At 34.5% G+C, this 20,453-nt stretch overlaps 2 protein-coding genes across 2 annotated transcripts; both read right to left on the reverse strand.

Moving 5' to 3' along the window:
* Nucleotides 1-2,860: 2,860 nt before the first annotated feature.
* On the reverse strand, nucleotides 2,861-10,155 carry LOC138705676 (uncharacterized). Its single transcript, XM_069834256.1, has 4 exons — nucleotides 10,091-10,155; nucleotides 9,890-9,945; nucleotides 6,493-6,660; nucleotides 2,861-3,196 (listed from the first exon to the last, which is right to left on the reverse strand). The coding sequence occupies exons 2-4, from the start codon at nucleotides 9,932-9,934 to the stop codon at nucleotides 3,005-3,007; spliced, it is 405 nt and encodes a 134-aa protein (XP_069690357.1). The 5' UTR covers nucleotides 9,935-9,945; nucleotides 10,091-10,155; the 3' UTR covers nucleotides 2,861-3,004.
* Nucleotides 10,156-14,617: 4,462 nt separating this feature from the next.
* LOC138705677 (uncharacterized) lies at nucleotides 14,618-20,145 on the reverse strand. The gene is made up of 3 exons (XM_069834258.1): nucleotides 20,058-20,145; nucleotides 17,518-17,685; nucleotides 14,618-14,944 (listed from the first exon to the last, which is right to left on the reverse strand). The coding sequence occupies exons 1-3, from the start codon at nucleotides 20,100-20,102 to the stop codon at nucleotides 14,762-14,764; spliced, it is 396 nt and encodes a 131-aa protein (XP_069690359.1). The 5' UTR covers nucleotides 20,103-20,145; the 3' UTR covers nucleotides 14,618-14,761.
* Nucleotides 20,146-20,453: the final 308 nt, after the last annotated feature.

Raw genomic sequence — 20,453 nt, forward strand, 5'->3', positions numbered from 1 at the left:
GTACACAGATTCCTCGAGGTCTAGAAAAAAAAATCTTCTGCTGCAATAACCTCTTAATTTTATGAAAATTTCTTCCCAGTCAAATGCGTTTTGAGTTTTGGGAAAAGAAAGAAGCCTGAGGGTACGAGCTCTGATTAGTAAGAGAATTGTAGGACCCATGTTTAATAGACATTTTTTTCTTGTTTTGATGCATACTATCACATCCTAAAACATTGGATACTTTTTTAACACACTGTATAAGCAAATTTGTTTATTGTTTTATAATATATTAGACATTAAAAATGAGATTATTTTAATTAGCCTGCAGGCATGTACTAAATAATAAATAAATAAATCCAAAAGATCTCTGAAGAACTTATTATATTTTATAGATATAACACGAATTATGCCAATTAGCTGCATGAATTCAAATAAGAGTGAAATTCAGGTTGCATTTTATAATGTGAAGTAGTTTCTTATTTGCTGCGGTTAAATTTCAAGACATTCATTGTAGAATTTCTTATATAAAGTTAAACTCTTGCATTTTTTATTGAGAAGTTATATTATTTAAAATATATTTAAATTGGTAACTGCGACACGTCCAATTATTTTATCGCGATGTTTATTCCATACGATAATGTCCAAAAGAGATAAATAAGCAAAACTTTGTTACAAGCAGGATTTTTATATCAAACAATTATTGAAGTTTATCTGTTAGTATCATATTTTCTCGTACCAGTTTCTAATTCCACCTACCTCAACAATCAGTCACTTTTGGGGGGATAGACACAAATTCAACAAAGCACTATCAAACACTTCCAAGTTTTCCGTATAGAATGTTGTATGGGAATGGCGGTGCTTCCCCTCCAAAGACCCCTACAATGTTGTCGCAATTGTCTCTATGGAAACTTGTATTAGTTCATATCGACGTGTGTACACTAGGCCGATACAATAGAAAACTTTGTATATACGCAAAATATTGCAACACAAGAAACGACGGGGAAAAATGCCCGATGCTAATTATATTCACAGCTGATATCGATATTACTAGAAATGGGAGAACTGTCGTAAAGTAAATTCCTTCACAGCTACTTAATACTAGTATTGACACAATGATACTTCCTTCTAGTCCAGAAATGTTATCATCGTATCATTTTAGAAAATATTTAGTCCTCAGACTTAAAGGAATTAATCTTTGATATGAGCAATCAATATATATGTTTATATTTTAAAGATTGTTTTATTGTTCTTTTATCTTTCATTCTAGTATAATGGTAAATTCAGATGTTTCTGAATTCAATATCTTAGTTAAATTTAATGTAAACTGTATTTTAATTAATCCATGTAGCTAATAATTTCAGTAGACTATGGTAGAAGTCAAATTAAGTCCGAAATGTTTATATTATTTTTTTAATTTCAGAGTTTCTGTGTAAGTAAACAGTAACAAAACAGAGCAAATTTAAAATATTTTTCCTTGACAGCATGTATAACAGAAATTTAACTTCTTAAGCCGTAAATGTGTAGTTACATTTTTAAATGTTTTTGTATACGATATATTAAGGTTAAATATAACACTATTATAGTCAGTACCCTTCAGATTTAAAAAAAAATTAACAATTGGTATATGATAGCTAAAATAAAATATGAAAAATGAAGCGGAAAAAGACTATTTTTTTTTTCAAATATTTTATAAGCACTTTTACTTTTTATTTTAATAAGTTGTGTTATAACTGACAAGTTAGTGTAAAATACAGTATGTGCCAGGATCCTCACAATCTTCTTTCATCTTCCTGTTAGCTCCAATATGAATTTTTAGTGGAAGTTGAGAGGAATAGAAATCTAAATTATTTAAATTAAATTATATGGATTTAGAAGGAAGATGGGGGAATATGTTACTCACGGTCCATACTTTCGTCACTGTATACTTCTAAAGGCTGTGTGATGTATTTTGTCTCCCTGTGAAAAGAGAGAGAAAGGAGATATGTCTTACTTCGTCTATGTTGTTATGGCGATGGGGGAGTGGAGCGGTGCCGTCCATCCACCCAGTGGCGGAAGGGACTAGTTGATACATTCTGTAGCGCAAAATAAAATAACAAAATATCTCTCTTCATACTGTGTAGTTCCGTCACTGAGCTTGTCTTTCAAGAAACTGAGTTCCGGCAGCCTGTACAATGAAAGATTTTGAAAGGAATCCTGAAAATTTGCAACCCTCCTATAATCTTCACCCTCATTTGAAGGAACTTGGTTTTATTGCTACTGAGACAAGATAAACCTTACCAGGTATAGTCACTCTCTTCATTGATGGTAGAACACAGTTTCGAGCTCTCGCTCACGCCTGCTCCATGAAGTATGAACCGTATGATCACGGGATGATAACACTTCACCGCAATCCAATGAAGCGGTCATGATACCAGGTGTTTTTATTTATTCACGGAGTTGTTATTAAAATTTTTTTAGGCATTTTGTACTTGAAATTTCGAAAATCATAATGTCCTAAGTTCGATATAATTGGATTGAAGTTTTCACTAGTTTGAAGGTAGAAAGTGCTGGCTGTAGTTGAATCTCTTGTGTGATATACTTAAGACCAAGATCTTCATGTATTTGAACAATGCGAATGTCGTAATCTCCTCCAGAAATTAATCTTCCAACTTCATTTTGAAGGACTTGTAGTCTTTGGAGATATGTATACTTCTAGGCTCATCAAGTAGTTAGTTATTTTTATTTAAAACAGATGCCAGCAAGATCGATTTCTACATTAGCGCCTCTTGTTTTTGAAATGGCAAAGTTCTTAAGTTTCGCATCCTATTAGTATTCATCCATAAAACAATGCTCAAACTGTACGAAAATAAATATATACATAGGAAAGGACTTGAGCATCATTTAATAATTTATTGAACATTGTACACACAAATGTAACTTAACAAAAGGTCAAGCTTGAAAACTGTTTTCAGTCAGCCAAACTGCAAAATTTATCTCTATAATGTCATACCAGAAGAAATGTGAGAAACAAAACACCAGACAATCTTTAAGCATCCAGGTAGTCCAACACAGCATCGACTATGAACACAATTGCTGTGATGAGACCGAAGGATCCAGCAGATAGGTTGAGTTCGCGTATAGATGATTGAAGGCCTGGGAATTCGTTCTTGAAATCTTCCACCAAGACACTGCCGCCTCCGATCATCCACGCGGCACACAATACGCAGACCAGTATGTTCTGAAACGGATTAGCTAGCTAGTGAGTGAGTGACAGCACTAATTACATCAACACTACCGTTCAAAAATTAATGTTTGCCTCTACTTTTTCCTTTATAAATATAGGATGTCCGGGCTAAAGGTAAACTACGGCGTATAATGTGAGAATAATATACATTATAATCTTGTAACGGAAAACGCAATCGGTAGGGAATGTTTCCGAGATTTATTCAATCACACTTTCAACGTGATTGTTGCGTCATCTGCCGCTCAAGCTCAGGAAGAAAATGAGGACAGGTTATGCATCAGTCGTTTTCTTGTCAGTCGAAATGTGGATTCCACAGCATAAAGTGCAGTGCATGCTGATTTCAATCGATATGGTGAATCATCTCAGCACCGAAATCAACTCTTGTGGCGATCGTCTGTGTTAAGGCGATAAAAGAGTTGGAGTTCATAAGCTTGCAGACGAAGACGCTTGTGAAGAATGTCGTGAACTGTTGAATGAGGAACTTGCAATTTCCTACTAGCCAGTCTAATTGACTCACGTGGACTTCTAGCGAATGACAGGCCTAGATGATCCACAGTCTACTTGATCACATGTTCTTAGGATGTTTCCCTGTTTTCGAAATCAGGCTTTCAATCTCTCGTAAATTTGTCTCACTTGTAAATGGATTTGCTTGTGGAAGGATCCACATTCCATTCCTTTCGTTGATCCTGCTGATAACAAGTAACTGATTAAATTCTGCACGCACTGAATTTTACGCTGTGGTGTCCACATCTCGACCGAAGAGGAAATGGCTAATCCATAATCTGTCCTCGTTCCGTTTTTGCGTTGCGCGGCAGGTGACGTAACAATCACTTTACAAGTGTAGCAGAACAAATCTCGGAGAGAGTTTCTATCGATTGCGCTTTACATTACACAATTATAACGTACAATAATAATTATCATATTATACGCTGTTATTTATGTTTATCTTTACCTCGGACACACTGTAGTATATAAATTATTAGCTTTAAAATACTTGTCACATTCTTAAGAAGAAGAAATCTTTTCAACATTGTTGAAGTTTACTGTCTCTACTATACCATCTTAAATTGTCATTAAAGTTATGTAGAAATCCAATTTTAAAAAGGTCATTTCCATGAACTACGTACAAATGAAATGTTTCCGCTGCCTTTCAGTTGAAATAGGATTTTCATTAATGACTTGAGAAAGTTAATATTCACTTAGGAAATATTGAACACACAACTATTTTAACTGATGGATTTGAAACAATGCGTGTACGAGATTTATAAAGTTGCCATATTCAAGTCCAAATACACCCCGATTTATCATCACTCCAAAAAGAGTAAGATATATACCTAATAATTATAAATTGCACTTTGTCTATTTTTATTTACAATGTTATAGGCTGGAACGATATAAATATCTTCCATATGCTTGATTTTCGATTACTATAGGTGTTACCAGTATTTGTAAGACCAAATGCTCTACCAGTGACACATTCGATTCTAGCCTTCAGCTATCTCAAAAGCAGCCATTTTGAAATTTTAAATGGAAAGGGGGCCATGTAGGTACTCAAAATCATGTGAAATTTTCTGGAAAAAAAAAACAGTAGTGGAATCTATTTTGAGATATCACTAATCATTTTCAAGTTATTTAAAGATAACTGTCATAACGACACAAACATTAGTTATTGCATCTACAGATATTTAGTAACATGGTATAATACAAAGGAGGCTTGGGAAAAGGTATTTTATGCAATTTTCCTCTTGGTCCTTCAAGGAGTTTATTAGGCAGTGCATTGAAGACCATTATAAATGAATAGACAATGAAAGTAATAGACGGTAAATGGAAATCCAGTTTGTGCCTTGCATTGAAATTATTAATGTTCCTATTAGTACTAAAAGTATCTTGATTTGTAACAGAAAACTCATCAGGTAAAGTTATATTTCTAAATTTTGGAAAATGTTTTTTACATAATGTCATTTTATTCACACCTGTCAAAAATGTGTTTAGGTTCAGATGAGTTAAAATCCATATTTCATCACAAAATGAAAGTATACCATTTAAAGATGTTTGCTGCTTATATCGCCAATAGGAGGTAAGAATATTAATGCGAACCAGGCAGAGCTCAATCTGTGAGTATTAACTTATATTTATTTATTTCGATTGCTGCTTCAAGAACAATGGCAGGATTGATACCGCTATGCGTGGACAAAAGTGTTGTTGTTTTTGTTGTTGTAGTTGTTGTTGTCGTCGTCGTTGTTATTGTTGTTGTTGTTTTCTAATGCCAGGTGTTTGACAATAAAGTCATTTGACCTCTTGCACTCCCAATATTTTACAAAGATATTGTCATGTCCAGCCATTGAAGCACAGATTTTGAGGTGTTCTGAATCCATTTCTTGATTTGAGTTGCACAATGGACAGTTAGGGGACTGATATATTCCAATTCTATAATTTCTATTTTATACTGTATTGAAAAATTTTAAAGAGAGTTATTAACAAGTGAGGTTTCCAATACCAATACCCACTAAATTTATTTTTTGCATTTTTTCGGGAAACGAAAAAAAAAAAGTTTTCTTGTAAAAATTTCAATGCTGACGAGACGTCTTGTTGTTAATGTCTCAGACAAAGAACTGTTGTTCCCATATCAAATGAATGAAAATGATTTCATAAAAATAACACGGAAAGCTTAAGTTTTATTATGGATACAGTGACTTTTATATATAGGATACAGTGAAATAAGGAACACAACAAAGTGAATGTGGTGGCTTTTGGAATTGTAAACAAAACTTAATAGATGTCGGCTTCCTGGACAAAGTATTTTAATACTCTGGAACACAATTTAAATAATACTATATCAACAGGTTTCAGAAGTAAGTGGGTCACACTCTAAAATCCTTTTCTTTTCCTTCCTTTGGGTTATTTTGAAGCCTGTTTGTCTTCTTCATCATTGTTTTTTAAAAGATTGACATAGATGTCAAGGTCTTCCTGGATTTTCAGTTTTGAAAGCAGCTTAGTAATGTCACACAGTTTCTGTTTTTGACCGGAACCTCTACTTTCTCTGTACCTACTACCAGATTTCTTGTTCCTTTACCTTTCCTAGAAATAGCTCTGTATGTTCCTATGATGACATTGAATTTCTACCACCAAATTTTGCATAAAAAAATCTTCCGTCCCAAAACAAAATGCTAAATTCTAGCGTTAAAAGTACTATGAAATTCTAAATTTTATATTTCAATTAGCTAAAATCTTCTGTCTCTAGATGAATGTGTGTACCTCAGTATATTTATCTACTGCTGTTTAATACTTACGACCACCTCATCCACTGGCTTCTTGAGAACAATGCCTAAGAGCAAGATGGCGGTGATCCAAGGGAATGCGAACATGCTCACATATGACGCTGCTGTTCGACCAATCAAATACCTTGCATCCTTCTCCAAAGCAGCCGTGTATAGACATAAGTAAAACAAGGCGAACACCTGTGCACATACGTATAATGATCCATCTAAGTGACAGCAGGAACAGTTACAATAAGTTCAAAAGACAATAATTGATGTCTCAGCAGTTGGAACAGAGTTTGATTCCTGACCAGTGTTGCCAAGTCAGCGGTTTTGTAGCTAAATCTGGTGTTTTCAGGACTATGGTCAGCTACAGAATTTTACCGTCAGCGGCTAGCTGTTTATTTGGCGTTTTTTTTATGATTCCGGCAAAGGGAGACGATATTTTTAAGTTTGTTTTCTGTAAAGATGTTAGGCCTACATTGTTTTTATATGCACTTTCCGACAACAACATTAGTTAATCATAAACCAGAGATTAATGTGATATTATCACAATTTTTCATTGTGCGAGTATAAAATATCAATGTTTTATGATAACTCGATTTCGTACAACCATGTCCATTTCCTGCCTCATCCATTATTGTACAAATAAGGTATGCCACATTCGTTAAACTCTTAGTCTAATCATGTAGGCATTGTTTTTGTAAATGAATTGATATGTTTAATCATAAAGTGTAGTTAATGAACTGAATTATTAGTTTCATTTATGATAATTTATATTATGATTCATTCATTCATCCATTCATAGTGTTCTGCCCATGGGCAGGTCTTTCACAGCAAACCCAGCATTCTCCAGCCTTTCCCACTTTCTACCTTTCTCTTTGACTCATAATTATGATCCATACATTTTAATGTCGTCTTGTATTATATATTATTTAATTTATCATTCCGCATTGTAGTTTTTGTAACACAGACATACTTAAAACTTAAAACCAGACTCACTGTTGGCAGACACGTCTCCAGCTCAGTGTGAAATCAGATTTCGAACGGATTGGTGTGTCCAATATATTTTCTTGACCTACTAAATTCAATTTTGAATAAATATGCCGCGTAAAACTCCACGCGTACAAAAGTTTAGAGATGTGTGGGGGAAAGAAAAAAAAATGTGTTGAAAGAGTGGGTGGAAGAAGTGCCGTGATAGTTCGAAAGCTCCATGTAAATGATGTAAGGTGATATTGAATGCAAAATATTCAGATTTAATTGTCCATACGATTTTGCATAGAACATAGAGCCTACGAGGTGATGCACACTTTCCATAATTTAGTCTACATTTTATAAAATTCTCCAGTTCCTAAAACTGTGTAGTTTGTATTTCAAATTTGGAAGTGATGTGTTATGAAAAATCTGGAGTTTTTCAAGTACAGTTTAGCGATTTTTTTAAGCTTGTGCAGCGGTAAATGGAATTCTGAGTTGGCAACACTGTTCCTGACATTATTTATTTATTGTTGGAAGTGAGACTGATAGGGACACATTTTACATAATAAAAATAAAAACAATAAATGGTGGGTGGATGAGTGTGAGAATGAGTGTGAATTAAAGATTGCAAAAAGTGGCGGTGAATGTGAATGAGTGAGTGAGTGAGTGAGCGAGTGAGTGAATAGAGAAATTAAAAAAAAAAAAAAAGAGAAATGTGATGGGATTTATGACACTCCTTGGATTGTGTGAAACGTCTTTATTGTTGGTATGAAATCTCACAGATTTTAGATATTTTTCGTATCGCAGTCTATCGTATACGTAACAAATGCAACCAAATTTATTGTTAATAGAATGTCCATTAAAATAAATAAAAAGTGATTTATAATATTCTCTGCACTCCCTTTCACATTTTTTCTACTCTTTTTGGAACGTTTTGGTTTCATATCTTTTTGATATTTATATATTGTAATTTGATTCTTCTACTTTTTGTTACTTAATTTTATTTTGAGTACCTACTCAATTTCCCTAGTATAAGTGGAGCCGTTTAGCTTGCACTTGCACTGCCAACTGTTACCGTATCAGCGTATGACGTCATAACTTCCAGTTCCATTTATATACATTTCATTTGGAAACTGCCACCTATCGGCTGCTGCATTAACAAAAGTGATAGTGTTGCCTATATAATCAACTTTAGCAACTTCGAGGTACTTCATCTCACACAGAAGTGTCACATATTTTCCAAGCTCGTAGGCCAAATATAGGCGTTTCACGTTAAAAGGAAAACAAGTGAATGAGAGAAAAGAAACATAAATACAAAGAAATTAACAATTTCAGCAAAGAAAAAAGATAGGAACATTACTATAATACGAAAATAAATTGAAGATGAAGATACGTAGACGAAAGAAAAGTGTTAACAAAGAAGAAAGGAAAGATAATACTAACTAAAACTGAAGGAAGGAGAAAAATATTGAAAAGTGGAAAGAATATAAGGAATAAAATAAGGAGAAAATTGTAGGAAGAAAAAAAAATGAAAGAATAGTATGAAGTACTTAGTGTGATGCAACAGAAAATAAAGGAAAGAGTGACCATGAAATAAGTACCGTCAACGCGGGCTACTTGGACCCTTAAGGTGTTACTTGAACCCAGAAGAAAAAAACGTTTACTTACCATTGGAGTAACTTAGGTGAAAATATTTGTACAGATGAAAGTTTGCAGAGAAAAAATGCCACTACTTTCGATACCAAACTGTTATTTTACATCGACGAAAACATTTTTTTCTTCTGGGTTCAAGTAACACCTTAAGGGTCAAAGTAGCCCGCGTTGACGGTAATTAAATACAGAAATAATGGAAGATGGAAAAGAAAGATAGGAAGAATTAAAGAAAGAAAGAGAGAGAATTTCAAGGAGTAAGAGATACTAGAAGTGATTGTGAAAATAAAAAAGTGGAATAAATAAAGGATGAAAGAAAAAAGGAAAGAAAGATAGGGTTGCCCTAACAAGAAATGAAATTAATTGAAAATGAGGGAACCTATGAAAATAATGAAATGAAATTAAAATGGAACTATGGAACCGGTATAGCATTGTGGCACGGCTTCTAGGAACACAAAATATAGCAAAAAAGAATAATCTGCTGCATGGGGACTATCTATATATTATGAAAACTACCAAAGCGGAACACAGTAACCCTCCTTTAGAGATTGAATTGTGGTACAGAGCAAAAAAAAACAAGGTAGAATCGTTTATAAACAGTCGCAATATCCGACAGTTCTATTTTTAGTCGTGTAACAATTAAAAGCATACGTACATCCGTCGAAATGTTGTCAGAATTATGCAATGGAGTGAAATAGAGAAGAAATAGTAATTTAGTATGAACTACAAACAGTACTACAAGTTACATAATCAAGTCATATTATGAGGACCATATACTAATCTAATAACAATCTAATATTCTTACCACTTCTGCCACTTTCAAGATCAGCATTATTCCATGCTTGTCCATGATTTTCGGTTCTGTAACAGTAAAACAGCCAAATTAAGCTTATATTATAATATAATATAATATTACATTATATTATATTATATTATATTATATTATATTATATTATATTATATTATATTATATTATATTATATTATATTATATTACATTACATTACATTGTGTTGTGTTGTATCGTATCGTCAAATAAATATCATGTCATATTCACTGCCTGCTGGATCACGTTGAGACAAACGATCCAAACATGGCCTATTTTGTTGCATAATCCAGTAAGCACTTACAACGGCTTTGCTTCTAGTAAATACAAGCTAACAGCTTTTCCTTATTTCTCGGTGATGATGATGATGATGATAATAATAATAATAATAATAATAATAATAATAATAATGTTTATGCATTATGTATAATAAATTATATTATAAAATTACGTATCATATTTGTTTAATAAACAATATACAAGTCTATGGTTTTACTTCTCATAGGAGATTTGTTTTTCCGTTTTCAATGCTATCAAATCATTACATATTTCAAATGTTGATGGGATTAACGTCTCAACTATCATTATAAAGGACTATAGAGTCTATAAATTACAGGTGAGGGATTTACTTCATCGATAAAATTTATTTGCAAAGAAATGAATTTATATTTCGAACATATAAGAAAATTCTATGCTATTATTGTTGTTGTTTAGTGAACTGTCCGAAGATAGGTTTGAACCTCAAGTGATATCAACGAAGCACCATTAATGAGGCAACTAGGCCAGGAGATAATGGGGTACGGTGGCCAGTTACTTTCCTCTAGATTTATTAACAGTACGTTAATGGTAGTCATGGTTGAATCCAACCAATCAGAAGGAGTATGCTAGTGTGCTCATTGTCTCAACTTACATTCATTTATTACCAAGGGACTGTAATAGCACAGTCTAGTATATACAGTCACAAAGCTTGAGTTGTGAGGGTGCTAGGAACAATAGACTGTGCCGGCACTATTTCGCATTGTCTGTAATGAGGCGATATTAGCGATCCTAATGGTCAGGAACTATCTATGGATGCATATTTACTACGTATTGAGCTTCGTGACTGTATTTACTAGACTGTGGTAATAGCATTCACGGTAGGGGCAAAATAAATTTTTTCATTACTCTCACATAAGCGTTGATTGAGCAGGCAGTGTAAGCTGCCATATTATGAGATCCAGCAGACAGTGATTGTATTATTCAAAAGAAAGTAAACACAGTTAATTCAAATGAAGTCTTAAAATACCTCGGTAGAAGAATTTTGGTGATTTGCTTTTAGACGAATCGTAACCAAAATTCTGAATCCGTGACAAATAATACTGGCTATTTCTGTCGGTATAACAAGTATAAACAATATAAATGTGATGTGAGTTCCTAACAGAATATTGTAGTGTGTAACGTACTCTTCCTAGTTACATCACGTGAGACTCACTGTTTTCAAATATATATATCGAACATAGAAAATTCTACGCTATTTATTGATTTAGCGGTTAAGTTAGAAATTGGAATAATTCTTTTCGGGTTCTCATACAGGTAAATTGGATAGTTGCTTCCAAGCTTTCCCAGGGATTGAAGAAGCTGGCAGAGCTATAGTCATCGAAAGCTTGGAAACAATTATCCAACTTACCTGGCTGAGAAGCCGACAAGAATTATTCCATATACAATGCCGGGAAATCCTCAAGTCCTACACGTTAGAAATTGTTATGAAATTGCACGTAAATATATTAGCATCTTTTTACCTTTCGAAACTTCTTTATATTAGGCTGAAATTGGCAGCTGTTTTTATTTCCATCATGTTCATTACAAAACTATGAAAACTTGTGGAAGTGTTGTTGTTGTTTTCTAATGCCAGGCGTTTGACAATGAAGTCATTTGACCTCTTGCACTCCTATATTTTTCAAAGATATTATCATGGTCAGCCACTGAAGCACAGATTTTGAGGTGTTCCGAATCCATTTCTTGGTTTGAGTTGCACAATGGGCAGTTAGGGGACTGATATATTCCAATTCTATGCAGGTGTTTAGCCAAACAATCATGGCCTGTTGCCAATCTAAATGCAGCTACAGACGATTTTCGTTGTAAATCGGGAATTAACTGTGGATTATGATGAAGAGAGTTCCATTTTTTCCCTTGAGATTGTGTTATCAAATTTTGTTTGTTGAAGTCTAAGTATGTAGATTTAATAAATCTTTTCACAGAGTAATAGGTAGATTTAGTAACAGGTCTGTAAGTAGCAGTGCTGCCCTTCTTTGTTAGTGCATCCGCATTCTCGTTTCCCAGGATTCCATTGGAATACAATTCTTTTATTGAGTGATATTAATTGAGAGAGCATTTTAGTTATTTCTGTAGAAGTGTAAGAGCATGTATAACAGCCTGTCTCTCGAACAATATAATTATTGTCTTTATTGGAGAATCTCGCATTTTTATGTTACTGTATCCATTAACGGAGACAAAACATTTCGTGAAATAATATTCGTATTTTCAATGGTTCAGCAATCTCGTAAAGCCTTTCTTTCTTCTTCTATTTTCTTTATTTTTTTAATTACCGTTTTACATTCTCATTATAATATAGGAAATCAAAAAGTAAATGTTATATTACTTGCCTCGTTTGTGGCTAGGCTCACTTGGAGTAAATAGGAAAAGCACGTTACACACTAATGTATTCTGGTAGGAACTCGTATCAGAAATAGTGATATTTAGGTATTTTGTTTATACTTTTATTGCTGCTGTTATACCGACAGAAATAGCCAGTCTTATTTGTTACGGATTCAGAATTTTGATTAAGATTCGTCTAATAGCAAATCACCAAAATTCTTCTATCTAGGTATTTTAGGACTTCATTTGAATTAACTGTGTTTACTTTATTTTGAATAATACAAAAAATGTTTTCCTCAGTGTTATAAAGTTGTGTTTAATTATAATATGTAGAATAAATTGATGTAGGACTATGAAACTTTTTTTATCATTATTTTGACGCCTAATACGTAATACAGGGTTATTTTTTCACGTAAAATCGTTTTCCAATTTATACGAAATTATTGGGATTATCTTACAACTTATTAGTGATAGAACACGAAATATAATATTTTTATCACGATTTTTTCTAAATTAATGCGAAATTCTGTGATGTAGGCTAAGTTACGCGTCAACTGCAACACATAACAAGTAAACAGCGAATAACTATGACACAGCACTAAGATACAAGACATAATTAAGACACGGGGCACGATCCACGCCGCCTTTTATTGTACACAGTAGACGGAATCTAGAACACGGTTAACTTGAAACCACATGTCACTCTACCATCGGGCACTAAGTTTCGCTCCCTGGTAATCCTTCTTACCATTAGTTACGCTTGTTGTATGTGACGTTCCAACAGCTCTATCTCAACACCCATTGAAAATTGGGCACATGATCGATATGAGCTTTTTCTTACTCAGAATATTCCTGACTACAGATCGAGAGGCGAGACCTGGCATATGAGCTACGCGAGAGGGAAAAGCATGGGAGATCAGAAACAAAGTTTGTTTCGGTTGGTTAATATTATACGATCTACTGACAAAGAAATTCAATTCAGACTAAAACCTTAGGGCCGTATTCATAGACATTTTTATCGCGGGATTTTGGTGGATAATCAGCGTTTTTCGTATTCATAAACCAGTGTTAGCGATATGATATGATTTGAATTCTGTACAAGTAACCAGTGGATAGCCGGGGCTAGCTTAGTACGCTCGTAGCGCGTGCTGCGAAATATCTATGAATAGTACCCTTATTTTCCCTCTCCATACCTACTGGTGACTTAGCCATTGCGCGTGAAAAGGTCACAGAACAGGTCTTGCCTCCTCTACTATACTACTCCGCCTAAAATATTTATGCCTGCACTTCTTCTGAATTAACATGTATAAGATGTTTCATACGTAGTAAATAAATATATTTAGGAAATTATGTTTTTCGCGAAATACATACACATCCAGCTAAACTGTTAACGTTTTCTGCACTAAAGGTTTAACCTAACCATAACACATATAAATGCACAACCACATGGGAACAATAAATGAGACAAATAATATAATACGGTAATGAGGATAAGAAAATAGAAAAATTAGTGAATACTAGTCAGAGATAAAAAGGTTTAAAGATAAACAGAAAATTAGGGATAACAGTAATGAAAAATGATAATGATAGTAGTAGAGATGGATGAGTAGATGTAGACGAGAATGTTTCTATATAAGAGAAAGGTAGACAGTATTGTATAGTATTCGGGAATGGAATTGAGGGGAGGAGATAAAGAAGGTAAAGAGTTGAAAATACTGTACATCAGAAATGATGGAGGAAGAAATAGAGTTTAACTTTAGGTAATTGGAAGATATGGTGAGATATAGGCCTAGATGATAGAAGAAATATATTAGGATATGTGATCGAATATAATCAAGGGTAGTGGTGGACCGTATGCAGAAATGTGAGGAAACCATTACCTGAAAGCCGTATGATAATAATAAATATGAATATGAATATAAATGCACAATCACTTCGCAGTAATATGATTATTGATTATATCTGGTATCTTTCCAGATAGATAAACTGAATGACAAAATGAACGACTGACATACACCTAAAGTGGATGTTACTGTACTAAATTAATAAACACACATATTTACAGTATTTTGAAATTTAATAATTGATTGATAAACATTCACATTTTATTTAGAAAAGTAACCTAATTGCATGCAAGCTTCGCTTTTAGTCATTCACTTGGTAATTTGTATCCATAACAATGTTTTATAAATATGGAAAAATAAAAGATGTAACATGTTCATTTGTCGAAAAAAGATATAATGGCATCAGCAAGGCACAAGACTCCTGTAATAATTCCAAAGGCTCCAGCAGAGTAATAGTAGTCTCTGGTGCCGATTCGAAATCCTTTTTGCTCATCGTCTATAATAACGGCGCCGCCGGAGACCAGCATAAGACAGCTGAGCACGTACACCAGCACGGTCTGCAACCAAGCATTTAGTATTCATTGCTACATACAATACAAAATAAATATACAGAGTGTTCTGCTTGGGAAGACATCAAATAAAAACGTGTTAAAATGAGAACTATTGCTATTTAATGTTAAAAAAAACTTGTACATGCATTCTAGAAGAATGGGAGTTTTGTCCAAATTAGATCTCAACGTGTCCACCATTTCCAACACGACACAGTTCATATCTTGAGGCTAATTCCTCCCACGTGAGGTGTAACACTTCAGGAGTAACTTTCTCAAAAGATGAGAAAAATCTTTGCTCTGAGATCATACATGTTATTCTTCACGAAATCCCACAGAAATAAATCCGTGGTGTCAGGTCTGGGGAATTTGGAGGCCACATAATAAATTGGCCTTCCTCGACCACACCAATTGTTACTAAATGTGTCCTCCAGATAATCACGGACGTCAGTTGCCCAGTGAGGTAGTGCACCATCCTGTTGGAACACGATACCCATGTTATGGTTCGAAAAAGTTTTTCGACATGCCCAGGAATGGTCCTGATCGAACTGTTTCCTCTGTGAAGATGAACAGCCCGTATAGATTATAGTGACCTACCGCGCATCAACATTTACTTTAGGACTAGCCCATTCCAGTTCATATGAAACTTGTATCTAGGAGCCCTCCGAACACCATACTCTCGTTGAAATCGCCGTAGAACAGACGTTACACTTTCAAATTTAGCAAACCACAAGACACATTTCGCTCGTTTTTGTGCAGTAAACTGCATTTCGTTCATTCGGCCATTGCTGAGCAACTTCTTTTGTTGTTATCTAAGAAAACATTTGTACTGTCTATTGTAATTGGGGCTTTGCTCTGTTATAGACATAAATAAATAAATAAATTGCTTTATAGCGCCACATTGGCAATGACAAAAGTGTGCAATATTCCTTGCATTTGCGGGCGGATGTCGTTACATTGGCGGGTGGATGCTCTACTTTGTCCCAAATTGCTTAAATTTACTTCGAAACCACATATAGTAACAATGGAATTTTATTCAAGGTGGAGCATCCACCCGCCACTGTAAATTAATATTGCACACTTTTATCACTGTCAGTATGATGCTCAGACGCTAAATAACCAAAGATGTTGATAAAGCGTCGTAAAATAACCTACTAAAAAAAGTATGATGCTGTAAACCAATTTTAAATATTTTTATCACAGCCACAACACATTTCAATTTTTATTGCACTTTATATGAAATTATTCATTCTATCAATAGCCTCTAAACACACACCTTCATCTCAAACAGCAGAAATAACTAAAATGCTCTCTCAATTAATATCACTCAATAAAAGAATTATATTCCAATAGATACCATCCCATTGTGGAATCCTGGGAAACGAGAATGCGGATGCATTAGCAAAGAAGGGCAGCACTGCTACTTACAGACCTGTTACTAAATCTACCTATTACTCTGTGAAAAGATTTATTAAATCTACATACTTAGACTTCAACAAACAAAATTTGATAACACAATCTCAAAGGAAAAAATTGGAACTCTCTGCATCATAATCCACAGTTAATTCCCGATTTACCACGAAAATCGTCTGTAGCTGCATTTAGGTTGGCAACAGGCCATGATTGTTTGGCCAAACACCTGCTTAGAATTGGAATATATCAGTCCCCTAACTGCCCATTGTGCAACTCAAACCAAGAAATGGATTCGGAACACCTCAAAATCTATGCTTCAGTGGCTGACCATGATAATATCTTTGAAAAATATAGGAGTGAAAGAGGTCAAATGACTTCATTGTCAAACGCCTGGCATTAGAAAACAACAACAACAACAACAACATTTCTTGATGCACAAAAAACACACTTAACGAACTACATGTAATTATGAGTAGTGGAGACAGAGTCGCCCGCCATCACGTTTCACTTCTTCCACTAGATGTCTCCCGACACGGCATATAGGAAGGAGGACAGCATTTGGAAACAAAATGACCCTAAACGTGAAGAATGTTACTACAGGTTTGTAGTATTATGTGACAGGTTAGATTAGGTGTGTATTATGTGATAGGTTAGATTAGGTGTGTAATATTATGTGACAGGTTAGAGTATGTGTGTATTATGTGACAGATTAGGTTAGGTAGGTTACATTAGGTATGTAATATTATGTGAGAGGTGTTGTCGACATTGAAAACTGCTTTATTCCCTGCCACAAATTAAGTCATATTCAGGAAATATGGCGGTGTTTTTCATTTACGCACGACGAATTTGGTATTAAGTTAAGTAAGATATGTATTTTGGACGGGCTAGGCCGGCATATAACTCTCCCAGCGATCACATCCAATTTACACCACTCCATACTATAAATCCTAGGAATTTTGAAGGTATTTCAGCGATTTCTCTAGTGGTTAGTTCACAGGTAACCTTCACCGAAAGTTTTATACAACCCTTTGTTTCATTTGCAAATACCCGTGTTATTTCTACATTTTTTTGTCTTTCATTTGATCCTCTGTCGAATATGTTTAATTTGGTTGGATAACTCCGTTACGAGTTTCTGGAAGAACTCGTGTAACAAGGCCATTAAAACTTACAACAACTTTGTCCACTTCTTTCTTGAGCAGGAATACAATGAGGAAAATAGCGAGGATCCATGCATATGCGTAAGCCGTCACGAATTTAATTGTTGTTCGAAAAACGTTCTTCGCTCCCGCCTTATCCAAAGCTGCGTAGTATAATATGCCGCAAACAATTACCAGCACCTGCGATGAGGAAAAGTTCAGCTGAGGAAAACCAACATACTTGAAAGCAACTTGCACTTTATACCATATATTTTTTTTAACTTTACTTTTTAAGTAAAGTTCTCACAAGTAGAATTGTCAGCGATAATTTTTTAATAAATAAATAAAAGAACGCAAGTTTTGACTAATTGAAATAGCGTGACTATCTTTATCTGAAAAATAAAATGAGAAATCAACACGAGACGGTACGTTTATGGTCTAGTCGAGTTTTCTCAAACTACTGAGAGTCTACAAATGTTTGAAGCGGTTTCATTATTTTTTCTTAATTAGTAAAAACATGGTGATCATGTTTGGTGTTATAAATAACATTTCTCAAAGTTTTGTTTGGATAAACATAATTACATTTCCATCTGCGGCCGCGAGAGCACTAGTTGTAAGATGACGACAAACAGTGAGAAAGCATATACCATCATCTAATTTTATTCGAGTCAATGTCACAGCAGTTCGGAGGCACGTTAGACAGTCTAAAAGGAACATTACCTGGAGTAAGGAGGATATTATCGATAGAAACAATGTGTTCCCTGAAGTGGACTATATATTTTTGCGTGGAAAGTCATCCGTACATTGTTTTCAGATGGTTGGAAATGATGAACTTATAAATTTTCTAACAGAAAGATCAAGCAACGAAATTCCATACAGATCCAGGCAGCGCCAACGCCATTCGACGATGGTATGAAAAGTTAAACATCTACGTGGTGCCTATATAAAGGAAAATCAGTGGATCGTCCTCATGTGTTGAACACGAACGTTCGTAACTTCCTAAACACTAAACTACGAAACCAATGGATTGGTCGTATCGGGAATGATGGTCACGAACTGCCGTCACGGTCTCCACGTTCTCCCGACTTAACTCTCGTGACTTTTTGTTTGGGTTATTTAAGGGATTCAGTATTTGTTTCACTATTACCGGTTGATCTACCAGAACTCCGTGCTTGCATCATTAACGCCTTTGTTGAAATTGACAGAGAAACACGCTAAATCGAGTTTTGGACGAACTTGATTACAGAGTTGATGTGTGCGAAGTCACTAGAAGGGCACATATACAGCATTTGTAAAGCGTCAGAAAAATTTGGAGAGTTTTTCTGTAGAGTTTGTACAGCTTTGTGATCATAATTATGTTAAATAATATATACTGTAGTCTACCTATAGTGGTTTTTTAACCGCCGCAATCACTTGTAGACACCTCGCATGTTATGCGTTCGTACGCATGCTGGTTGAAAAAAGCGAGAAAAATAAAATAAATTCATACAATTCCTGGACTCAAATAAGTAAAACAAAAGAATTAGTGTTTGATAAAGTGAGACGTACATTATAATGTTTCACACGTTTCTCAATCAATTCAGTTTCTTCAACAGTTTATGAATGCTGTTATTGTTTGTACATTCAGTGAAAAAAAAAATCGAGCCACTTTAATTTCAGTATACTTTATTGAAATTTGGAAAAATATAAAGTCAGCATCATTGAAATACTGATAATATTCTTTGTTCCCAAAATTTACCAGCTTTTTTTGATGGTGCAAAACTGAAAAGCTTTTGCGAGATTTGCAACAATGGGAAACAATAAACAGTTGTTAATTATGGAAGCGATCGGTCTCGAGTTTCTGTGTTTACTAGTGATGAGATAAACTGCTCTTTTGTGATAACTGTTCTATCTGTGATCGCTCATTTATGATCACGGTGATCTTAGGCAGTGAAAAAGTGATAAACAGTGATTGGAATTGCGAACTTGTTCGAGATTGAACACTAAACATTCCGTTCTTCCCCGCTCATCAGAGCGTCTCACTGCAATGTTTCAATGCTCTCGATATTTCGCACATGGTAGGAGAGGGCGAGAAAATGTCGAGGTTATGTTAGGTTAGGTTAGGTTAGGTTAGGTTACTTCACAGAAGCCAAGTGCAAGCACTATCTGAGATGTAAATATAGGCGTTTCATCATTTTAAAAAGATTAAAGATTTGAAAGTCAATATTCATTCATTCATTCAATATATTGCTATAGACAAACTCAACACTTGTTGTCTGGCTACCCAATAATATGTTTGTCCAGTTGATCTTGTCCAGTATTCCTGAAGTGAAATATTATATAGGAAAAAATCGTAAAATAATAATTTTGACATAATTCACACATCACTCAGAAGATGAATGAAACATTGCCCAAAGCTCCCTAGTTTACAAGTCATCTAGTTGCTAGTCACTAGTGTGTAGGGTGGACTTGAAGTTTGAGACACGGCCTTAGTGCAACGATGCGCGCTGCAACCGCTCTCAAATTACAAATGGATCTCTGTGCAATACCGTTATTATCACTTTAGCTTTGTTATTATTGATTCTAAGACTTACCAACTCCACTGCCTTGAATATAATTCTTCTCGTCCTTTTATCCATAACTTTCAGCTACTGTAACAGCAGAAACTTCTTTAAGTCTGATATAAACCCAAACATTCTGATTAATACTACAGGGACATCATTTTATTTTTACTAACATTTCTAATATTAACCTGGCTATACCTTTGGCTTAAAGGTTGTGAACCGGAAACACCGTTTGCTACCCTCTTCCACGACTGGAGTTCGATGATACTGGCGTAAGATACAAACAAATCACTTTACTAGGTATAGGAGGGATGAAAAGTAGTTCATCCATATACGTAAAGTAGGAAATATCGCGATTTTGAGTTTGATAATTTTCATTAGGTTTTTCTTTAATCAAAATACAGTAAAGTATTAACAATAAGTGTT

This window comes from Periplaneta americana, chromosome 9 (assembly GCF_040183065.1).
Source record: "Periplaneta americana isolate PAMFEO1 chromosome 9, P.americana_PAMFEO1_priV1, whole genome shotgun sequence".
Lineage (NCBI taxonomy): Eukaryota > Metazoa > Arthropoda > Insecta > Blattodea > Blattidae > Periplaneta > Periplaneta americana.